This window comes from Bacillus rossius, chromosome 1 (assembly GCF_032445375.1).
Source record: "Bacillus rossius redtenbacheri isolate Brsri chromosome 1, Brsri_v3, whole genome shotgun sequence".
Classification (NCBI taxonomy): domain Eukaryota; kingdom Metazoa; phylum Arthropoda; class Insecta; order Phasmatodea; family Bacillidae; genus Bacillus; species Bacillus rossius.
Window position 1 is genome coordinate 81653812 of NC_086330.1, and position 22376 is coordinate 81676187.

The 22376-nt window shown below is 36.6% G+C and overlaps 1 protein-coding gene across 1 annotated transcript in view; it reads right to left on the reverse strand.

The window, feature by feature from the left end:
- Window positions 1-660: 660 nt before the first annotated feature.
- Window positions 661-22376, reverse strand: part of LOC134538522 (ATP-binding cassette sub-family C member 4-like) — a 91729-nt gene continuing 70013 nt past the window's right edge. Inside the window, exons 20-25 of the mRNA XM_063379917.1 lie at window positions 11943-12070; window positions 9333-9578; window positions 7984-8144; window positions 7238-7367; window positions 3183-3293; window positions 661-838 (exon numbers count right to left, since the gene is read on the reverse strand). Coding sequence (XP_063235987.1) covers window positions 776-838; window positions 3183-3293; window positions 7238-7367; window positions 7984-8144; window positions 9333-9578; window positions 11943-12070 — 839 coding nt within the window. The 3' untranslated portion in view covers window positions 661-775. The remainder of the gene's footprint in view (window positions 839-3182; window positions 3294-7237; window positions 7368-7983; window positions 8145-9332; window positions 9579-11942; window positions 12071-22376) is intronic.

Below are 22376 nucleotides of genomic sequence, written 5' to 3' on the forward strand. Positions count from 1 at the left end.
GTCGTCACCAGCAGTCTCCTTGACGTGCTTTCAGCAGCTCGTCTGCCAACTCTCTCAGGTTTCTATGCTAGTCAGTCGCGATGCTTGTACTGCTGGTACGGGAAGACTGGCACTTTCACTAAGCGAGCAATTGCTACTGTTCGCACAAACCATACCGTGTTTCGGAGTAAGCACACCACAGGGATGGGAAATAAACGTTACGGCTGTACTCACCGTAACAGTTACGAATAGATTTACGAACAATAACAAGGGGAGATGCGTGCCTCAATCAGAAACCCATCGTGTGGGTACACATCACGAGAAATGTTAAAAAATATATATATATTTCCGACATACTCTATACTTATACCCGAAAGCCGAAACTTTTGTGTTCGTAATTATTTGATACAAAAATGATTTTCAGATGCTGACTTGCATAACTGTATCGCCACCTCGTTTGCCGCGGTGAGACATGTGGTCCACTGATTTGAAAACATGAAATTATATTTGCTAACATAAAACTCCGTGGTTTACTCACTGCTTGCCAAAAAAATCATAAATATAAGGGATGGTACGCGTAAAAATAGATTCAATTATACAAAATCATTGTAGTGTATATTTTGGTATCTTCTTTTGTCCAAAGGATTATTGTTATTTTAAATTTATTAATAAAAAAGATAAGACTTTCAAATGTTTTTATTCTACCTTCTTGGTAAAAAAAACAGTTTACGAAACAATTAAAAAAGTAATAAATTATCACAGTATATCACAGGCAGTATAGAACATGAGACTTTTTCTACAATCTTGTTACCTCTTCGACTTCTGGTTCAGACACTTCACATTGTGCGGATCTATACGCCTGTAACATAAAAAATTTTTAATTAACATACGTTTATTATAGCTTTTTTTGATAATGTCTCCAATAATTTATGAGTTTAAAAACCATGTATTTTGGCACCTTCTTTAGTTAAGAACAAATGAAATTTGTCTAAAATATTTTTGTAAGTGTGTATAAGTAATTATATTTAACATAATTATAAAACTTATTTTGTTTATTGGTATGGAAATAAAGAATATTGTTAAATTTGCTCCATTGCTTTGAAATTTAAACAAAAATAACAGTACGCAAAGAAAAACGTTTGTTCGATACAAACAAATATGTATAATTGTTTGTTTAATTTATTTTGTGCACCTAACACAATATAGAGTTTACTTGACGAAATGAATTAGTTTGGTCAGCTAAATCTTTCCCACTGCAAATTATTTGTTGTAATCAACTGTCTGTATTTATTTCGCTACATAAAAGCAAACCTTTCTCTCAGCTGTAAGTTTGCGTAGTTATTACTGTCATACTCACGCGTAAAAATTAGGAGAAATAAAAAAAATTTCTTAAAACTCTTTAATTCTAAATAGTGTGTTTTACTTATCCCAATATTACGTTTGTAACTATATTTACCCGATTTAAAATCTGTTAGCATTTGTTACAATGAACGCTTTTCTCATATACATATTGGTGCGGTTATGGGTTTGAGATAGATACAATAGCAATTAACGGATTTAAAACAAAATATGTTTTAAAACTTGTGTTCTGTATTTCAATACTCCAAAACAATTGTGCGAGCTTTTTATGTATTCAATCATAGGCTAGGGATAAAGTTAGTCAACACACAAATTGCAATAAAATGTCAGATTATTTACTTATATACTCTGTAAACTCTTTGAACGGTTATTACTTACATGCAGGATGACCCATTTAAAAGTTAATACAGTTATTATAATATAAATATTGGATGCTGGGTGCATGCAAATACGTGCATCGCAGAAGTGAGGAGGAAAAAGATAAGTTCTCATATTTCAAATAATTTCCAGAAACCTACTATTCACAGAACCCCAGTCAGAGGCTCGAATCACCCACGATCGTGTCCCTTAGTTTTTATAATATTTTCGTTCATCATGCGAATAGGTATCAGCCTCAAATGTACACACGGTTTACGAGGATAAATATACTTGCTGTAACTCAGGGAAAGGGTGGACGAAGCACTGGTGTTACAGGACCCATGGTTAGAGACCCGGAAAATTCGCGGGTTCATTTCGTGTTATGCTAAAATTCAAATAATTATACCTTAGTGCTGCTTCTGTCATTGGTTCACTGTTAATCTGGAGGACTGGGGGCCAATTAGAGACCCTCACTCATAGAAGTGTCGAATCACAGGCCACCCAGTCGAGACGACTCACAAGTCAGCAGCCAATGAACAGTTGGCATTTGCCCGAATGTTTAGAAGATATTGGAGTCTATCCTGGAGGTCATTGAACCCACGAATTTTCCGGGTCTCTACCCATGGTGCTGTTCTTTGCTGGATCAGGATAGACGCCAACTCGCTGTTCAGAACAAATATATCTACAACTACGACTCTGCAGAATGTAGGACTGGAACGATGCTCTCCTCCGTCAGGATGGGCTGCAAATCGGTATTAATGTTAGGTCTCACCCATGACAACATATGTAAAAACTGCTCTGCTATGACTGAAGTCTTGAAACACACGATGACGGACCACGACCGATGCGCATGTGCTATGGAAGCGACTACGACTACCAAAGTCTGTGTGAAGAAAACAGAACTTCCTCTGGTACTGCTAGCAAAGCTACATAAACTCTCGGTCACCGCGTAGCTTCATGTCCCTAGTGTCATGTTCCCTGGATCAGCGGGCCCGACCTTCACACGGGAGACGTCTTGAACGTGCAGAACCCAAGCTCAGAACCTTCCATTCTCCCCTCCTCGCCTCATGCCATTCCCTTGCTTCCGTCGGCCAAAGAGCAAATATGCTAGGAGGAACGATGGAAGAACCTCGGCTGCCTACTTGGCGAGCGGATAGAACACTGGAAGACTGTGTTATGATGCGCACTTATGCAAAACATAGCCGGAAAAGGAATAACAAGTCTTTAGTGGGATATACAACAAAGACGAAATCAAACCTATTCATAATACCATACGAACTGCTATGAATTAACCTTAGGTCGCCCCACATGCACAAACTCAATACGTAACACGCGAAAAAGATAGTTTATCATAGTTACAGATAAAAATACTTATGATGCTTAAAGAATAACTAAGTTAAATAAGTATAAATATTCTAATGTAGAATGTTTCTAAGCCACTATGATTAATCCGAATACAGGTACTATTAAATGCAGTCGACAATTACCTGCGCTGCTGTCTGATGCAGCTGCAGCGCTGTGGCCGAGCCGGTCTCCGCCACCATCTTGTAAAAGTAGCCGCACTTGTTTTGCAGCAACGTGTATGGGTGGCCGTATTCCTGTGGAGAGCCAACTGCGTATAACATCACGTCCCAACAGAACACTTCTATACAGCTAAAGCGTAGACTACCACTAACGACGTTTTGGCTTCTGGGTTGAGACCACAGTAGTATATAATAGGGGCTCCGGCTACTGGTTCACAGTTGAGGCGCTGTGGTGTCGACCGCCATCTTGGATTGTGACGTCACGGCTGGAAACTTGGTGTCAAATTTCATCAAAATTCCTCAAGAATGACTCAAAATACTGAACATTTCCCTATGTCGAGAGAATAATTAATTCCCTTTCCGAGGACAAGCTTCCCATTTTTTCCCTCAAAAAATATAGAGGGGGCAATTTTTCTCAGGTGCTCCATCAGAACCATGATTTTCATCTTGACCATCAACTTGAGAAAAGTTAAATTTTTACCAAGAAATTCAAGGAATATTTAAAAACTACATATAAAAATATTTATTTCCTATATTTAATTACTCAATCGATCGCGGTACTACGTTCGACCCCTGAAAAAACAAATTCAAAAACTCAACAAATTATTTTATTACAATTTTAATAAAATTTGAATAAAAAGGGAACCTTACATTGTGAAGCTTGGAGTCCTCGGCTCAAATCCCGACGAGGTCACTCGATTAAAATTGGTGACAGGTCCTTCCTCGAGGATATAGTTAATCAACTTGAAGAAGTATTGGAATATGATAGAACTGTGAAGTATAATTTGTGGCTGGGATGTATTTATGGTAAACCTGAACTATTTAAAGATAACACTTGTAAACGAGAATTCAATACCTGTTTCTATCGCACGACGTAGAAGAGTCTGTAAAGGACGATATTGAAAAAATCTGGCTAAATTACAACTAAAAATAAGCAGATGCTCATTGGAAATTTTTTTTAAATTATTTTCTTGTATGTGTGTACTTATAGTAGTGAAAATTTACATTAAAAAAACTTTATTAGTAAAAATGTGTTGTTTCATTTTTTGGACATAGACTGTAATGGTAATATGTTATATTGTGGTGGTTATTGAATTAAATCAATAATTTTGAGCCTTCATGCAATTTTTGCTTTGGTTAGGAAAGCCCACAAGCGATATAATCAGTCACTAGAATTTAATAGGCATATTTGAAAAAGAATTAATTGAATTTTCCCCAAATTTTTAGGTTAATAATTATTACAGATTTTCAAGATGGTAGCCAACATGACATCAGTGGCTTATTGGTGACTGGTAATGGGGAATTTAAGCAGTTTTGAGGACTTTTCAACATATTTGATTAAATAAGTATTTTAAAGCTAAAATTATTCTTTTTGCATCGAACAAGCATCAAACCATGTACAGGAATCGATCGAATCAATGAAAATATTAATAGGTAATTTTTTTAATGCTTCACAGAACTTTATTCAAAATTTTTTGTTTAATAACTAAGATTTTCAATATGGCAACCAAGATGGCCGACAATATAGCTGATCTTACGATGATCTGGTAATTGACACAACTGAACTATAGAGGGTAAAAATAAACCAATAAGGCGACAGCGAACTCTAGCAGACGAAAACAAGATAGCGGCATACAATATGGCTACCATAACATCATACTGGTTGATATTATATATTCCTTGGCATTAGTGGTGGGGGTTAGTCTGATTAAGCACATCAATGAGGAAGGACTTGCCGTTATTTTTAATCGAATGACCTTATCGGGTTCGAGGACTCCAAGCTCCATGAATTTTTATTAAAATTATTTTTATCAAAAATTTAGTCAAATAATTTTTTTTTTCAAATTTATTGACAAAAATTAGATGCATACCCGCGTAGGGATTGAAATGAGGACCACGATAGATAAAGTAATTAAATACTGGAAATAAATATAATATTTAGAAGGTTTCCCGGAAGTTTTTGGTCAAAATTTAAAGAGTTTTAAGTTGATTCAAGTTAACAGTCAATGTCACTGATGGAGCATCTGAGGAAAATGCCCCAAAGTTTGAAGAAATTACCCCTCTCAGAGTAATATTGCCCCTCAAATAGGAAAATTGGCCCCTCTGGATTTTTTAAGGAAAATATGGGGAAATTTCCTCCATAATAAATTTTTTACCCCGAAATATGGATTATTTAAGGCCTTTTGAGGATTTCGGAGTCATTTTTGAGAAAATGTGGGGAAAATTTGACACTAAGTTGGCCGCCGTTATGCCACAATCCAAGATGGAGGTCAGCACCACAGCACTTACAACCGTGAACCAGAAGCAGGAATCCCCTGTTATATACGACTTATCACGTTCGTGGAAATGATGGTGAGTCCAACGTTTCGGCATGCCTTGTTTGCAGCTATCTTCAAGGGTTTTAACAACTGAACTAGGCTTGTTAATAACTATTAAAGATGGCTGCAACACATTATGCCGAAACTACATACACACTATCATTTCAAGAAATTTGGTCTCAATACAGAAGCCAAAACGTAGTTACATCTTAAATTATTTTGTAATGAACTTACATATAAAAGTTTTATAAATATTTATTGGGTATATAACTGGCAAAAGATGGCAAAATTTATACCAGTTCAAAATGTATATGTACTATCATTATGATGGTAAATACTTTCAAATTAACTGTCTTTACCAGCATGTAACGTTCAGGAAAAAAAATATAAAAGAAAATAATGATAAAATTAACGATCTGAACTTTTATTGTCAATGAAATGCATAGTTAATATATTTAAGTATTTAAATTAATTAACGCTATTTAATTTTCCAACTTATTCTGTATATATCAAATAAACAGGCACTAAATAAGTCAGAGACTATTACTATTCCATACACTTGTAGGTAAACTCATGAAGCTTACGCAACCACATAATTCATAGCTCACAGCTACTGAATATGTTAACATCTTGTTTCTATGATAAGGCCGATTGTGTATGTGATTCTGTATTCAAATATACTTACATGATTATTCAGTGCTTTGTGAGCTCAACAGATGAACATTGAAAAATTTCACTCCTCAATAGTAAATTAAAATAATAATCTGTTTGTAAAAAGTAAATGTGTTTGAGATTTTTTCTGGAAGAGAGAAAATGGATGCTTCCTTCAGCCCAAGAGCCGATTCATAGATACAAGAGACCTTACGCCCACGTCAGGATATAACGTGGCTCCAACACTGCATGACACCCAGTAAAAACAACAAATTGTAAACTAAACACCAGAAAAGTAGCAGTAAATTTCAAAAGTTCACTTTAAATTAAAAAAGAACACTGGTTAAAAATTATCCAGGAAACATTGGTAAATTTAAGTATATTGTAATAAATTGGTCGGTGCTAAATTAACCTCCTTTCACAATACTTTAAGACTCGGTCTCACATGCCGTGTCCATTTTTTTTCTTTCGGCATTACTTTCATTCAAGGACTATTTTAAATATTTTAACTCGATTCCTCCATTTCATTCATAGCTCTATCACAAATATAAACAACGTATATAATCGATGCAAAACAATACGCAAGTAATTATAATTACAAAAACGTAAGCTATTATTTAATCCACTATAATTTTTGTGAAAGAACAACAAATGAAAGGGACTTATCAAGTTCAAATAAAAAAAAAAAAAACTAGCTCTTAAATACAAGCAAAGGGAAAAATGGCATTTTACACCAAGACTTAATAATCAACTTGAAAAATTAAAAAAAAAACTTTATAATCTGCATAAGTATGTAGCACAAACTTTCTTCTCCCTTCCTGATTCTTGTTTATCGTGTTTACAATCGAACATAGAACTATGAAGTCGGATATCAGCGTAGCTTGTTCAAAAATCCAGTTATCTAGAGCTACAAGGATTACGTTTATTTGAGGCGATTTCTAAAAGTGTACCTATTAGCCCATTACTCAACACACACTTACTAAAAAGCATTCACTGCAAAAATCCAACTAAAACTATAGTTAAAAAATCAGCAAGGGAAGAGTGACTCACCATGATCATGCCTGCATCCATCACGAGCACAGCATCAGAGTCCATGATGGTGTTGAGTCTATGGGCGATGGTGAGCACCGTGCAGTCCCTGAACCTGTGCCTTATCGTCCTCTGGATGAGTGCGTCAGTCCTGCGGCAGAACACTCGAGTCATCAATGTAAAGTCATCTGAGAAGTAGAACATGTGGTGTCCCTGGACCAACGTCTTATCATTCCCTAAATTAGCGTGTCAGTCCTGCGGCAGAACATACAAGTGTTGATAAAATATTAAAGGTAATTGTTAAGTGAAATAAAACTTAAATGGGTCAACATAAAATTGAAAGGCGGGATTTTCAATTCTAACTCATAATCAGCTACAGTAAAAACACAGTGATAAAGAATAATATGCCATTGATTATGTAAATATCTATCTATACACCAGAATCCATCATTAAAATTTGTTAGAAAACATTGATAGAAACTGTTTTAAGTAAATAATTTTACAAGAAAAAATAATAAATGTAATTGTGTTCCCTGTAAATATATGAGATTGTATAACTATTTTCAGATGATGGTGAAAAGTGCTTGTTAAAATCTAATTTTTTAATGTATTACAGCAGAATATGTGTAATTTCTACATGTTAGAAACGAAAATATAAGAATATAGTAACTGAAGAGTAAGGATGTTTTAAAGTGTGGGCATATAATATTGCAAACCCAACCACAATACATGGAAGCAATTAACTATGATATCAAATATATACGCACTGTGGATCCACATTCGCAGTAGCTTCATCCAGAACCAGTATCTTGTTGTTCCTGAGAATGGCGCGAGCCAAGCACACGAGCTGCCTCTGGCCGACACTGAAGTTAGCTCCTCCTTCGCTTATTTGGAAGTCCAGAGAACCAACTGAATCCTTCAGCTCAACCTAAACCGAATAAACATACGTATTGTTAGTACTGATCAGCAAACATTTTTAATAATTGTGTTCCACAAGTGAGCTTAAACTTTATTTTTGTATTAACAGTTCTTACCTTGAAAAATTATCATTTATACTTTAAAAGTCTATAAATAATTTAAATAACGTTTTATTATAATATAGAAGTACTATTAAATACATTTTGTATAACAACTCGAAAGGTGAGCAAGGGTTATTTTTAATCCCCAGTCGCTTGTCAAAAATAACTTTTAACTTGGTTTTTATTAACAAATATAAGAAAGTTACCAACGAAAAATGACTTTTAATTTCATTTTAATGCTCTTTTATCTTTTCAATAGGGCCCGGGAAATAATTAATGAAGCTGATTACTTAAGATTGCCATAGGCCTATAGCAAAACTCCTGCCCTATGTTAATAATATTTTAAGGATTGTTTTGCTGGGCCAACCTGGAATGTAACAATATGAGATAAATTAATGCATATGTCCCTTTGAATTGAGCAAGATTCTGGCCTGTAATTCAGTACACCATAGATATTAACAAAAAAAATGTTATGTAGATATATCTCTACCCTCAAAATAATTGTGATTTTCTGAGGACATTAAAACTTAAATACAATGTTAACTGTAGAGGTACTTGTACCTAATAAGACGTAAAGAATAGATGCCAATATTTCTGCAGTTTTAAAGACTATAGCTCCCAATATCATCTTTCCCTTTACATGGTAACTGAATTGGTTGAAAACAACTCCACGAGTTGATGGAAAATTTGAAACTGTCACAAAAAGCCATTCCGATATTTTTATCATCAATAATTTATCGTCAATAATTAATTATCAAGGTTTCATCTGTTTAAACAGTATTATCAAGGGAATGCCTAGTGCAACATGGGAAAGTTTTATGCAACAATGATGGCAATACCGATATAAGAGTTTGCTTTAGTAGTTAAGATACTCTTCACAATAAATATAGTTCAGGCACCCTGCTATATCTCACAGTGTTGATCTCTTAAAATATAGAAATTAATTTAGTTTCAACGAACGATAAATCATTAAATTTTTTGATAATATAAGTTATATTTAACATAACACAAAAGTACCTCAATTTGGTAGTGTATAAATGTAAGCACTGTTGTTGACACATGTCCAAAAGTGAGTCCCTGAAGTGTGTAGCACGTACCTCCTCCAGCGCACTGTACAGCTGGTGGTCGCCGAACTCTTGGAAGGGGTCCAGGTTGTCCCGCAGAGACGCTGAGAACAGCACCGGCTCCTGAGGGATGATGGAGATGCGTCGCCTCAGGTCGTGCAGACCGATAGACTGTATGTCCACGTCGTCGATGGTGATGGTGCCCTCCAGGTCGGCGAGGCGGTACAGGGCCGAGATGAGAGACGACTTGCCGGCTCCCGTGCGGCCAACTATTCCCACCTGCAACACGAGCAATAATAAGATTACTGACTCTAGTGCAGTCTCTATCTCCTCCTGCAACACGAGAAATAATAAGATTACTAACTCTAGTACAGTCTCTATCTAGTGGAGTCTCTATCCCCACCTGCTAAACGATCAATAATAAGATTACTAACTAGTGCAGTCTCTATCCCTTCCTGCAACACGAGCAATAATAAGATTACTAACTCTTGTGCAGTCTCTATCTCCTCCTGCAACACGAGAAATAATAAGATTACTAACTCTAGTACAGTCTCTATCTAGTGGAGTCTCTATCCCCACCTGCTAAACGATCAATAATAAGATTACTAACTAGTGCAGTCTCTATCCCCTCCTGCAACACGATCAATAATAAGATTACTAACTCTATTACAGTCACTATCTAGTGGAGTCTTTATCCCCACCTGTAACACGAGCAATAATAAGATTACTAACTAGTGCAGTCTCTATCCCCACCTGCAACACGAGCAATAATAAGATTACTAACTCTTGTGCAGTCTCTATCTCCTCCTGCAACACGAGAAATAATAAGATTACTAACTCTAGTACAGTCTCTATCTAGTGGAGTCTCTATCCCCACCTGCTAAACGATCAATAATAAGATTACTAACTAGTGCAGTCTCTATCCCCTCCTGCAACACGATCAATAATAAGATTACTAACTCTATTACAGTCACTATCTAGTGGAGTCTTTATCCCCACCTGTAACACGAGCAATGATAAGATTACTAACTAGTGCAGTCTCTATCCCCACCTGCAACACGAGCAATAATAAGATTACTAACTCTTGTGCAGTCTCTATCTCCTCCTGCAACAAGAGCAATAATAAGATTACTAACTCTACTGCAGTCTCTATCCCCACCTGCAACACGAGCAATAATAAGATTACTAACTCTACTGCAGTCTCTATCCCCACCTGCAACACGAGCAATAATAAGATTACTAACTCTAGTGCAGTCTGTATCCCCACCTGTAATACGAGCAATAATAGGATTACTATCTCAAGTGCAGTCTATATCCCCACCTGCAACACGAGCAATAATGGGATTACTAACTCTTGTGCAGTCTCTATCTCCTCCTGCAACACGAGAAATAATAAGATTACTAACTCTAGTACAGTCTCTATCTAGTGGAGTCTCTATCCCCACCTGCTAAACGATCAATAATAAGATTACTAACTAGTGCAGTCTCTATCCCCTCCTGCAACACGATCAATAATAAGATTACTAACTCTATTACAGTCACTATCTAGTGGAGTCTTTATCCCCACCTGTAACACGAGCAATAATAAGATTACTAACTAGTGCAGTCTCTATCCCCACCTGCAACACGAGCAATAATAAGATTACTAACTCTTGTGCAGTCTCTATCTCCTCCTGCAACAAGAGCAATAATAAGATTACTAACTCTACTGCAGTCTCTATCCCCACCTGCAACACGAGCAATAATAAGATTCCTAACTCTATTGCAGTCTCTATCCTCACCTGCAACACGAGCAATAATAAGATTACTAACTCTAGTGCAGTCTGTATCCCCACCTGTAATACGAGCAATAATAGGATTACTATCTCTAGTGCAGTCTATATCCCCACCTGCAACACGAGCAATAATGGGATTACTAACTCAAGTAGTCTCTATACCCTCCTGTAACAATAGGACAACTAGCTCCAGTGCAGTCACTATCTGTATTTGCAAATAAGCATGTTTCACAAACTTCAAAATATGTATTTTTTGAAGAACTTTAGTTGGTAATATATACTAAAAACTATATTTAATTAATGAATGAGTGTATGTTTGAAATTGTAGGGTGTGCAGAAATCATCATCTTAGTGATTCGTCAAAATTTTCAAATAAATGTGTTATTTTATTTTATTAATAAATTTGCCATTATTATGCTAGTATAGGATTGTAGTATCTGTAAATAGCTTCAAAACAACTGCATAACTATGTGGGTGTTAAGTTAAAAATTTTAATTTACAATATAGTCAATTCCATTGTACCCTTTTTGAAACTGTTTTTATACCTTTTTTATAAGGAATACCTCACTCATGTCAGGAAATTTGGCCATTATATTTGAAAATCTTTCGCAAAACACTATGGTTTAAGTGAAAAACAATTTTTTTTTAGAAAATAAAGTAGTGCTTTTTATTATACTCTGGAAAAAATATTTCCTAGGTAAGCTAAATTTTTGGTATTAGTCATGTAATGAATTTGACCCAGATGACATTCATGGCACCGACACACTGGCATGTAGCGTTTGGCCGAATGCGGAATGTTTCAATCACCAAAAGTTATAATTCGTTATAAATAAAATGAAATGTTTGCCAAGCGGTGTCTTTTATTTACCTTTTGTGTAGGAAGGATGGTGAAGTCCAGGTCTTTGAGAACCGGGCGGTCTGACTCGCTATATCTCAGCGACAAGCGCAGGAAGCTTATACAGCCCTCCTCTGGCCAACTAGTTGGAGGCTTCTTATCTATACAGAATTAAACAGATGGGTTAAATAAACAGTTCAGTACAGTAGAGTAACAGAACTGGTATTGAACACTAATAGTAGTATATAATAGGGGCTCCGAGCGCAGGCGCCAGGCGGTGGATTGAGATTGTCGGTCCGCCATCTTGGATTGGTGACGTCACGGCGGCAAAAATTCCTCAAAATTCCTCAAAATTGACTCAAAATGACTCAAAATTTCCCGTTTTAAGAAAAAATTTCCCGTTTTCGAGGGAAAAATTCCCGTTTCGTGGAAAATTTCCCGTTTTAGTCCTTAAAAATCCCAGCGGCTAGAAATGTCCTGATAGAGGCTTAAGCATCCTTAACTCAAGCCTCAGTTAAGCCTCTATCAGGATGTGACCTTGACCTTTGACATTGACCTTGACCCCGGCGGCCATTTTGGATCCGCCATCTTGGACGAGCGTAACGGGACACGGTGTAACGGGACAAGTAGATCACGGCGGCCATTTTGGATCCGCCATTTTGGATGATGTAATTGTGTGTTCTCGAACATTCTGGCGATGTGTTTTCCGCCATATTGGATCCTATTAATGTTGCAATTTTCGTTATGGTCGCCATCTTGAAATTTGGACGCCATCTTGAAAATCTTTAATTATTATCCGATTTTAATGAAAAAAATTCCAAAATTCATCAACAAATTAACTTATTCGATTTCTGATTGATTATATCGATCACCGTCCTCGGTTCGAACCCGGTGAGTGCAAAAAAACTAAAAATGATGACAGGCTCCTTCCTCAATGGTGGATGCAGGCAGACTGACTCCTACCACTTTTTTTCAAAGCATATATATCATCAACTGGTATGACATCATGTCCGCCATCTTGTCTTCATCCGCTGGAGACCACCATCTTGTTTTCGTCTGCTAGAGTGTGCCGATACCATGTAGTATAATTATCTGGTCACCATACTTTTGTCCTCAACTGTTGACATTGAACATTCACCTTGACCTTGAAATTTGACCTTGACCTTGAAATTTGACCTTGACCTTGAACTTTGACCTTGACCATGAAATTTGACCATGATCTTGAAATTTGACCTTGAAATTTGACCATGACCTTGAAATTTGACCTTGACCTTGAAATTTGACTTTGTCCCTGAAATTTGACTTTGTCCTTGTCGACCATCATAGATCCGACATTTTATGTTCAGTACATGCTACCAGGAGCTACCACCTGCTGGAGTATGCCATATTGTGTGTACTTGTATTATAGAGTACATTTCCATCTGGATAATTTTATTCGTATCCGCTAGAGTGCAGTAATCATTTATTACTGTGACACCCGCCATCTTGTCATTTGGCCGCCATCTTGAAAATCCGTAATTATTTAGCTAGAAATTCGGGAAAAGTTCCAAAATTCATTAAATAAATCTCTCATTAATTTACATATTGATTCGATCGATTCCCGTCCTCGGTTCGATACCCGATCGTTGCAATAATGTTTAATCATATGTAAAAAAATAATTTAAATAAACCATGTTGAACATTCGTAAATAGACTCTAAATCCTCTACGACCACCATCCTATCAGACATCAAGACCACCATATTGGAAATGTGTAATTTTAATGCTAGAGATCCGGGAAAAAGTTCAGAAATCATTAAATAAATTTCCGATCAATATACTGATTAATTAGATCGACTAAGGTCCTTGGTACGATCTAGGATGATGCAAAAAAAATAAATATAACATCAATTTAACATAATAGTAACAGGTTCGAGGAATTAAACACCACAAGTTCTTTTACAAACATAATATTTATTACACAATTTCTATCCTACTACAGAATCACTTGCGAAAGTAAGCAATCTTATAAACATTTAGCCCTGCATAGACGTGCAACGACTACTTCTTAGCTCCAATAGCTCCAAATGCTCCAAATGGCTCCAACCGCTCCAAATGCTTGAAAGCTCCAAATGATTGACAGCTCCAAATGTCTCCAAATGCTTAACACAGCTCCAAATGGCTCCAAATGCTCCAAACGACCTCCAAATGCTTGACAGCTCCAAATGTCTCCAAATGCTTAACACAGATCCAAATGGCTCCAAATGCTCCAAACGGTCTCCAAATGCTTGACAGCTCCAAATGTCTCCAGCAGCTCCAAATGCTCCAAATGCTTGACAGCTCCAAATGCTTCAAAAGGCTCCAAATGCTCCAAATGACTCCAAAAGGCTCCAAATGCTCCAAACGGCCTCCAAATGCCTCCAACATCTCCAACAGCCTCCAAATGTTTAACACAGCTCCAAATGGCTCCAAATGCTTAACAGCTCCAAATGGCTCCAACAGCTCCAAACGGCCTCCAAATGGCTCCAACATCTCCAACAGCCTCCAAATGCTTAACACAGCTCCAAATGGCTCCAAATGCTCCAAACGGCCTCCAAATGTCTCCAACAGCTCCAAACGCCCTCCAAATGGCTCCAACAGCTACAACAGCCTCCAAATGCTTAACACAGCTCCAAATGACTCAAAATGCTCCAAACGGCCTCCAAATGCTTGACAGCTCCAAATGTCTCCAGCAGCTCCAAATGCTCCAAATGGCTCCAACAGCTCCAAATGCTCCAAATGGCTCCAAATGCTTGAGAATTCCAAATGTCTCCAAATGCTTGACAGCTCCAAATGTCTCCAGCAGCTCCAAATGCTCCAAATGGCTCAAACAGCTCCAACAGCCTCCAAATGCTTAACACAGCTCCAAATGACTCCAAATGGCTCCAACAGCTCCAAATGGCCTCCAAATGCCTGACAGCTCCTAATGTCTCCAGCAGCTCCAAATGCTCCAAATGGCTCCAACAGCTCCATCTTCAATTGGTTCCAACTGATTCCAATTACTTTTCTTATCGAACTTGGCATGATTACTAACATGTCTTTATTAGTATACATTTTGACTGGCAGTGGTAACGTATTTTGCACCTTTAAGTTATAAGTTTTATTTAGAAATCAGATTTAGATCAATGGTAGATACCATTTGGAAAGAAAATATATTAATTTATCTTCAAGTTTATACACATACATTTAATTTAAGCCATTATTGTATGTAGCCAGCTTTCTTGAGTTCTTCGAGTATGAAGGATATTTCTTTAATGTTCGAATAGTTTCCTGCACAAAGCGATCCATGTAGTTGTCGTAGCCTGTCAACCGATATGTTAGGATCTTCCCATGAGGTATAATCAATCTCTTCTGCTGCGTTCATCATCATCCTTGCATGTTTATAATAAATAGTATTATCTCTGGTGTCTATCGTTTTAACACCAACCACAAGGTCACTTTCGTCATCGTGCCAGCGATTATCACAAGCTTGATCAGGATAATTTATTTTATTACGACGTTTCCATCGTTTTGGTCTCAAACCACCATCACAGTCTTCACTCTTGCATGCTTTTGGTGCTTCAGCACAGTACTCAATCATGTCAGCCTTAGATGTGTCAGCACAGTCTTCGTTCATGCCAGCTTCTGACGTGTCACCACAGTCTTCAATCATGTCAGCATCACAAACTTGATCAGGATAATTTATTTTATTACGTCGGTTCCATCGTTTTGGTCTCAGATCGCCATTACAGTCTTCGATCTTGCCTGCTTTAGGTGCTTCAGTACAGTACTCAATCATGTCAGCCTCAGATATGTCACCACAATCTTCAATCATGCCAGCTTCAGATGATTCATCAAAGTCTTCGACGTTGTAAGCTTCAGGTGGTTCTCCATCTTTCACATTTTCATGGAGACGTCTAGATATTGGAGTAAATATATTTTCATTTCTAATGTGGTTACAACTTCCTTCGTTTGTTTTAAATTTTAAATTATTATCTTGCTCTAGATCAGTAATTTTAGCATTAGCTTTTTCGCCTTCGTTCCTCTTCCGCGATGTTGTAGCCCAGTCTTGTTATCTTTATTCATCTTAATTGTACAGGTCTTGTAATGTCTATCCAAGTAATATCTTCTACCAAAGGATTTCTGACTAGTGATGGGTCGTTCGTTAACGATTCGTTCAAAAAGAACGAATCTTTGAGAGAACGAAATCTTGCGATTCGTTCGCGATGTAAAGAACCGGCTCTTTGAGAGCCGGTACCTTGAAAGATTCGGAAGAACGAAAACGCGGAGAGAACGAGAGAACGAGAGAACGAGATGAGAGAACCGGCCACGCGCCCGGTCTGATTCGTTTGTGAAATGATTCATGACGTCAGGAGTCTGAAGAATTAGTAATCACAGCGTGTGCATGTTCACAAGAGCAAACGATAACTGATCAAATAAAATAGGGTAACATGAAAAGTATCTATACCTGAAAATGTCAACTGTTAAGTAGTGGTTTAAAATTGCTTTTTCACATTCACATACACAAATTTGGAAATAAAAAACTAAAAAAAAAAAACGTATGAATTTAAAAATAACAGGGAAAGTAACTACAAATGTTCACATTTACCATTTTTGGGTAATTAATGTACTTTATTTGTTTCTCTTCATACTGAATCGCAGTAGTAGTATTAAATTTTTGTCTTTTTTCTCTAAATGTGTTGGTCTACATGTAAACACTTTACTGTCACTAGAGTGTAAATAGCCTATATATTAATATTTGTAACTTAAAAAGTAATAAAATATAAATAATCTTGTTTCATATACGCAACTGTGATTCACTGGTTACGGAAAGCAATGTTCAAATTCAAATACAAAAACACGTACGTAATACTCTAAAGGATGAACGAGTTACGACACCTGATAAAAGAGCCAGATCCCATACACAGAAAAGAACGAATTGACCGAGATGAACGAATCGTTCTGAACGAATCATTTCACGGCACTGATCCAAAAGAACCGATTCGGTCAAAAGATCCGTTCTGCCCATCACTATTTCTGACACTGACTGCAATGGAATGGTTTTTCACAAGGACCCAAATTGCACTCGCTTCTCTCATGTCGTTTAGCATTCTTTCTCAAGGTAAACACCTTGCTACAGTATCTACAGTGATGACGTTTTGATACAGCAACAAATCCCGTTTCAGGATTCATATTAGTTACTGAGACTATTGCCAGATGCAAACTAAGAGTTTTAAATTAGATATATTACTTAAATATAATTTTTTATTATTTCATCAGCGAGAATAAATTTATCTCATTCAAAGGTACTTGTTGCAAGTAGTTCTGCTTTTCAACAACAGATGTCGCCACATGTTACTTGCAGGTAAATAATATTTAGTTCTTTTATGCGGGATGCGGGATGCTCACTAACGATCGCAAAAGAAGGATGGCTTCGCTAGACTCCAAGGAGAATGAAGTTCGTCCTTCCTGTTAGTGCTTCTTAGATTTCTCAGAGATTATTTGACTGAGTAATGATATTTTTTTTTTAATTTCCACCTGATAAAAATATTACAAGTGTTGATTAAGTAGCAGAAATTCACTTATTACATGTAACCTTGAAAAAAAAATGACATGCCTCATTAAGTAAAAAAATCCTTCATGCAGAGATCAATTTCTTATCTGTAACCAGAAGCACTCGGAGAAAACCATCAGATGTCTAGTCAGTGTCAGAAATCCTTTGGTAGAAGATATTACTTGGATAGAAATTACAATACCTGTACAATTAAGATGAATAAAGATAACGAAGACTGGGCTACAACATCGCGGAAGAGGAACGAAGGCGAAAAAGCTAATGCTAAAATTACTGATCTAGAGCAAGATAATAATTTAAAATTTAAAACAAACGAAGGAAGTTGTAACCACATTAGAAATGAAAATATATTAACTCCAATATCTAGACGTCTCCATGAAAATGTGAAAGATGGAGAACCACCTGAAGCTTACAACGTCGAAGACTTTGATGAATCATCTGAAGCTGGCATGATTGTAGATTGTGGTGACATATCTGAGGCTGACATGATTGAGTACTGTACTGAAGCACCTAAAGCAGGCAAGATCGAAGACTGTAATGGCGATCTGAGACCAAAACGATGGAACCGACGTAATAAAATAAATTATCCTGATCAAGTTTGTGGTGCTGACATGATTGAAGACTGTGGTGACACATCAGAAGCTGGCATGAACGAAGACTGTGCTGACACATCTAAGGCTGACATGATTGAGTACTGTGCTAAAGCACCAAAAGCATGCAAGAGTGAAGACTGTGATGGTGGTTTGAGACCAAAACGATGGAAACGTCGTAATAAAATAAATTATCCTGATCAAGCTTGTGATAATCGCTGGCACGATGACGAAAGTGACCTTGTGGTTGGTGTTAAAACGATAGACACCAGAGATAATACTATTTATTATAAACATGCAAGGATGATGATGAACGCAGCAGAAGAGATTGATTATACCTCATGGGAAGATCCTAACATATCGGTTGACAGGCTACGACAACTACATGGATCGCTTTGTGCAGGAAACTATTCGAACATTAAAGAAATATCCTTCATACTCGAAGAACTGAGGGAAGCTGGCTACATACAATAATGGCTTAAATTAAATGTATGTGTATAAACTTGAAGATAAATTAATATATTTTCTTTCCAAATGGTATCTACCATTGATCTAAATCTGATTTCTAAATAAAACTTATAACTTAAAGGTGCAAAATACGTTACCACTGCCAGTCAAAATGTATACTAATAAAGACATGTTAGTAATCATGCCAAGTTCGATAAGAAAAGTAATTGGAATCAGTTGGAACCAATTGAAGATGGAGCTGTTGGAGCCATTTGGAGCATTTGGAGCTGCTGGAGACATTAGGAGCTGTCAGGCATTTGGAGGCCATTTGGAGCTGTTGGAGCCATTTGGAGTCATTTGGAGCTGTGTTAAGCATTTGGAGGCTGTTGGAGCTGTTTGAGCCATTTGGAGCATTTGGAGCTGCTGGAGACATTTGGAGCTGTCAAGCATTTGGAGACATTTGGAGCTCTCAAGCATTTGGAGCCATTTGGAGAATTTGGAGCTGTTGGAGCCATTTGGGGCATTTGGAGCTGCTGGAGACATTTGGAGCTGTCAAGCATTTGGAGGCCGTTTGGAGCATTTGGAGCTGTGTTAAGCATTTGGAGACATTTGGAGCTGTCAATCATTTGGAGCTGTCAAGCATTTGGAGCGGTTGGAGCCATTTGGAGCATTTGGAGCTATTGGAGCTAAGAAGTAGTCGTTGCACGTCTATGCAGGGCTAAATGTTTATAAGATTGCTGGCTTTCGCAAGTGATTCTGTAGTAGGATAGAAATTGTGTAATAAATATTATGTTTGTAAAAGAACTTGTGGTGTTTAATTCCTCGAACCTGTTACTATTATGTTAAATTGATGTTATATTTATTTTTTTTGCATCATCCTAGATCGTACCAAGTACCTTAGTCGATCTAATTAATCAGTATATTGATCGGAAATTTATTTAATGATTTCTGAACTTTTTCCCGGATCTCTAGCATTAAAATTACACATTTCCAATATGGTGGTCTTGATGTCTGATAGGATGGTGGTCGTAGAGGATTTAGAGTCTCTTTACGAATGTTGAACATGGTTTATTTAAATTATTATTTTTTACATAAGATTAAACATTATTGCAACGATCGGGTATCGAACCGAGGACGGGAATCGATCGAATCAATATGTAAATTAACGAGAGATTTATTTAATGAATTTTGGAACTTTTCCCGAATTTCTAGCTAAATAATTACGGATTTTCAAGATGGCGTCCAAATGACAAGTTGGCGGGTGTCACAGTAATGAATGATTACTGCACTCTAGCGGATACGAATTAAACTAACATGTCGTCGGCGCACTCTAGCCGACGATACAATGATGATGGCTTCCAGCATCGAAGACAAGATGGCGGCCATGTCGTCATACTAGATGATGATAAAAAGTGGTGGGAGTCAGTCTGCCAGCACCCACCACGAGGGAATGATCGGTCGTCATTTTTATTTTTTTGCATTCGTCGGGTTCGAACCGAGGACTCCGAGCTCCGTGTCGAAAAAGTATGCTTTTTAAATATTTTTATTAAATTTTTATTATTTGAATTTTTTTTTAATAAATTTTAATTTTTTTATTAAAATCGGATAATAAATAAAAAAGTTAAAGATGGCGACCGTAACGAAAATTGCAACGGTGACGACATAATCCAAGATGGCGGTCATGGTATCCTTATTCCTAGAAATGGCTTAACTGAGGCTTGAGTTAAGGATGCTTAAGCCAGTATTAGGAATTTTCAGCCGCTGGGATTTTTAAGGACTAAAAACGGGAATTTTTCCCTCGAAACGGGAAATTTTTCCCTCGAAAAGAGAAATTTTTAATTTGCGGAATTTTTTGAGATTTTTTGACGGAACTTTTTTCCACAGAAATGGAAATGTTGGCGATTTTTGAGGAATTTTGGGCAAATTTTGCCCAATTTTGGCGGATTTTGGCGATTTTTGAGGATCAAATTGAAGGTCAAGGTCAAAGGTCAAGGTCACGACCATCCAAGATGGCCGCCGTGACGTCACAATCCAATATGGCGGACACCGACACCACCACCACCGCCTGGCGCCTGCGCTCGGAGCCCCTATTATATACTACTACTAATGCAACAGAACATGACACCATTTTTGATTGTTAATCTCGTTTGAGGCATACAATTTTTAGTATTTAATTAATGTACAAATTCATTCTGACACATTTCAGAGGCATTACACGTCTAACGCACAGCAACATAATCAGTAATGATGAGGGACAAGATTATATGGGGAATAGCAATTAAATCGAAATACACTGGAAAGAATATCCTTACATAACATCGAAATGCAAGTTAATACACAATATAGTCCTAAAATTCCAGATATATAATGGAAACAAGCAGCATTTGAACTGACCTTAATTAAAATAATAAAAAAGTAATCTTTTAATGTTTGAAATTCAAGGATTGTCGTTATTTCCGGATGAAAGCTTTTACGAAAGTGTATACATCAGAAAAATTAATTTAATTTGTATTATTGTGCATCAGTTATTGAATCAGTTGTAAACCACAAATGCTCGCCGATTTAATTTATTGTTTTTTTTGCATGTACTCGTAATTGTTTCAGATCAACTTATTACAAATTATTTGATCATAAAAATAAAAGATATAAATATTTCTATTATTTCGGAGTAATTATTATAAAACAATATTTATAAAAAATAAAAATAACGACACCCAAATTTTCTGTTTTAAAAACAAAATCTTGTCTCTGGTAATGATACAGTGGAGACTATGTATTCTGTTCATCCAAATACTTGGCAAACATTCCTGCGCAACCTCTTTAAGTTTGCCTGTGGAGTTCATATCCTGCCTTTATAAACAAACACGTGTGATTGTGCAGGTGTATACAATAATGTACTCCCAAATAAAACAGTGTAAAACCCTCTTATGTTATGACCATCAACATCATCAAAATTTTTCCATATTGTCGTTCGTTTCATTATCTGTCTATACACGTAACATAAACCTTCTAAGTCTGTCACATTACGTTACTAATTTAATATTTTGATTTTGGTTTAGTACTAATTATTTTTCAAACCTTAGTTAAGTTCTAGATATACAACTTAAATTTTATTATAAATATCTGATGCTATTTAATTAATGATTTTGTTTGATTCCTAATAATATTTTAAGAATATGTATAATCACAAAATAATTGTCAATAATTAAATTGTGTGGCGGTTAAATTGAAATGTAACTCAGTAGGTTTATTTATATCTTTCAAAACCTGCAGGATCTTAAATTTTTAGAATATCCTTAAAATAATGTCCCAAATTCAATGGTATATTATAACAGTTTAATTTAGACTATTTAGAACAAATCAAACATTAAATTGAAGGTAAACTTAAACCTATTCTTTCCTACAAATGTTTAATGTGTGCACCTTCAGTTATAGGAAACACATCCAACCTAACGTCCAATTCTTCCCACACTTTGGTTACTAAGTACGGAGTGATGGAAACAATAGCCTATTATATTCTGTGTCTCAACTCTGACAAGCCATTAGGTAGCGGAGGAACGTAGACATGAACTCTTACTAAGCCCCAAAGGATAAAAATTGCATAGCGTCGTGTCAGGTGAACGTGGAGGCCAGCGGAAGAGAGCTCTGTCGTCTCGACCATTACGACCAATCCAATGGTCACAGACTTCGGCTGCCAACCATTCTCATACAAAGAGATTCCAATGGGAAGGTCTGAAATTACAGATTCACTCTTAGAAAACTGCATAACACCAAAATTCTTCTGCTCAGAAGGCACCATTTTTGCGTAGGTGGCGCTGCAAGCGAGAGAAAAAAAAAAAACAAAGCAGTACTCGCACATGCG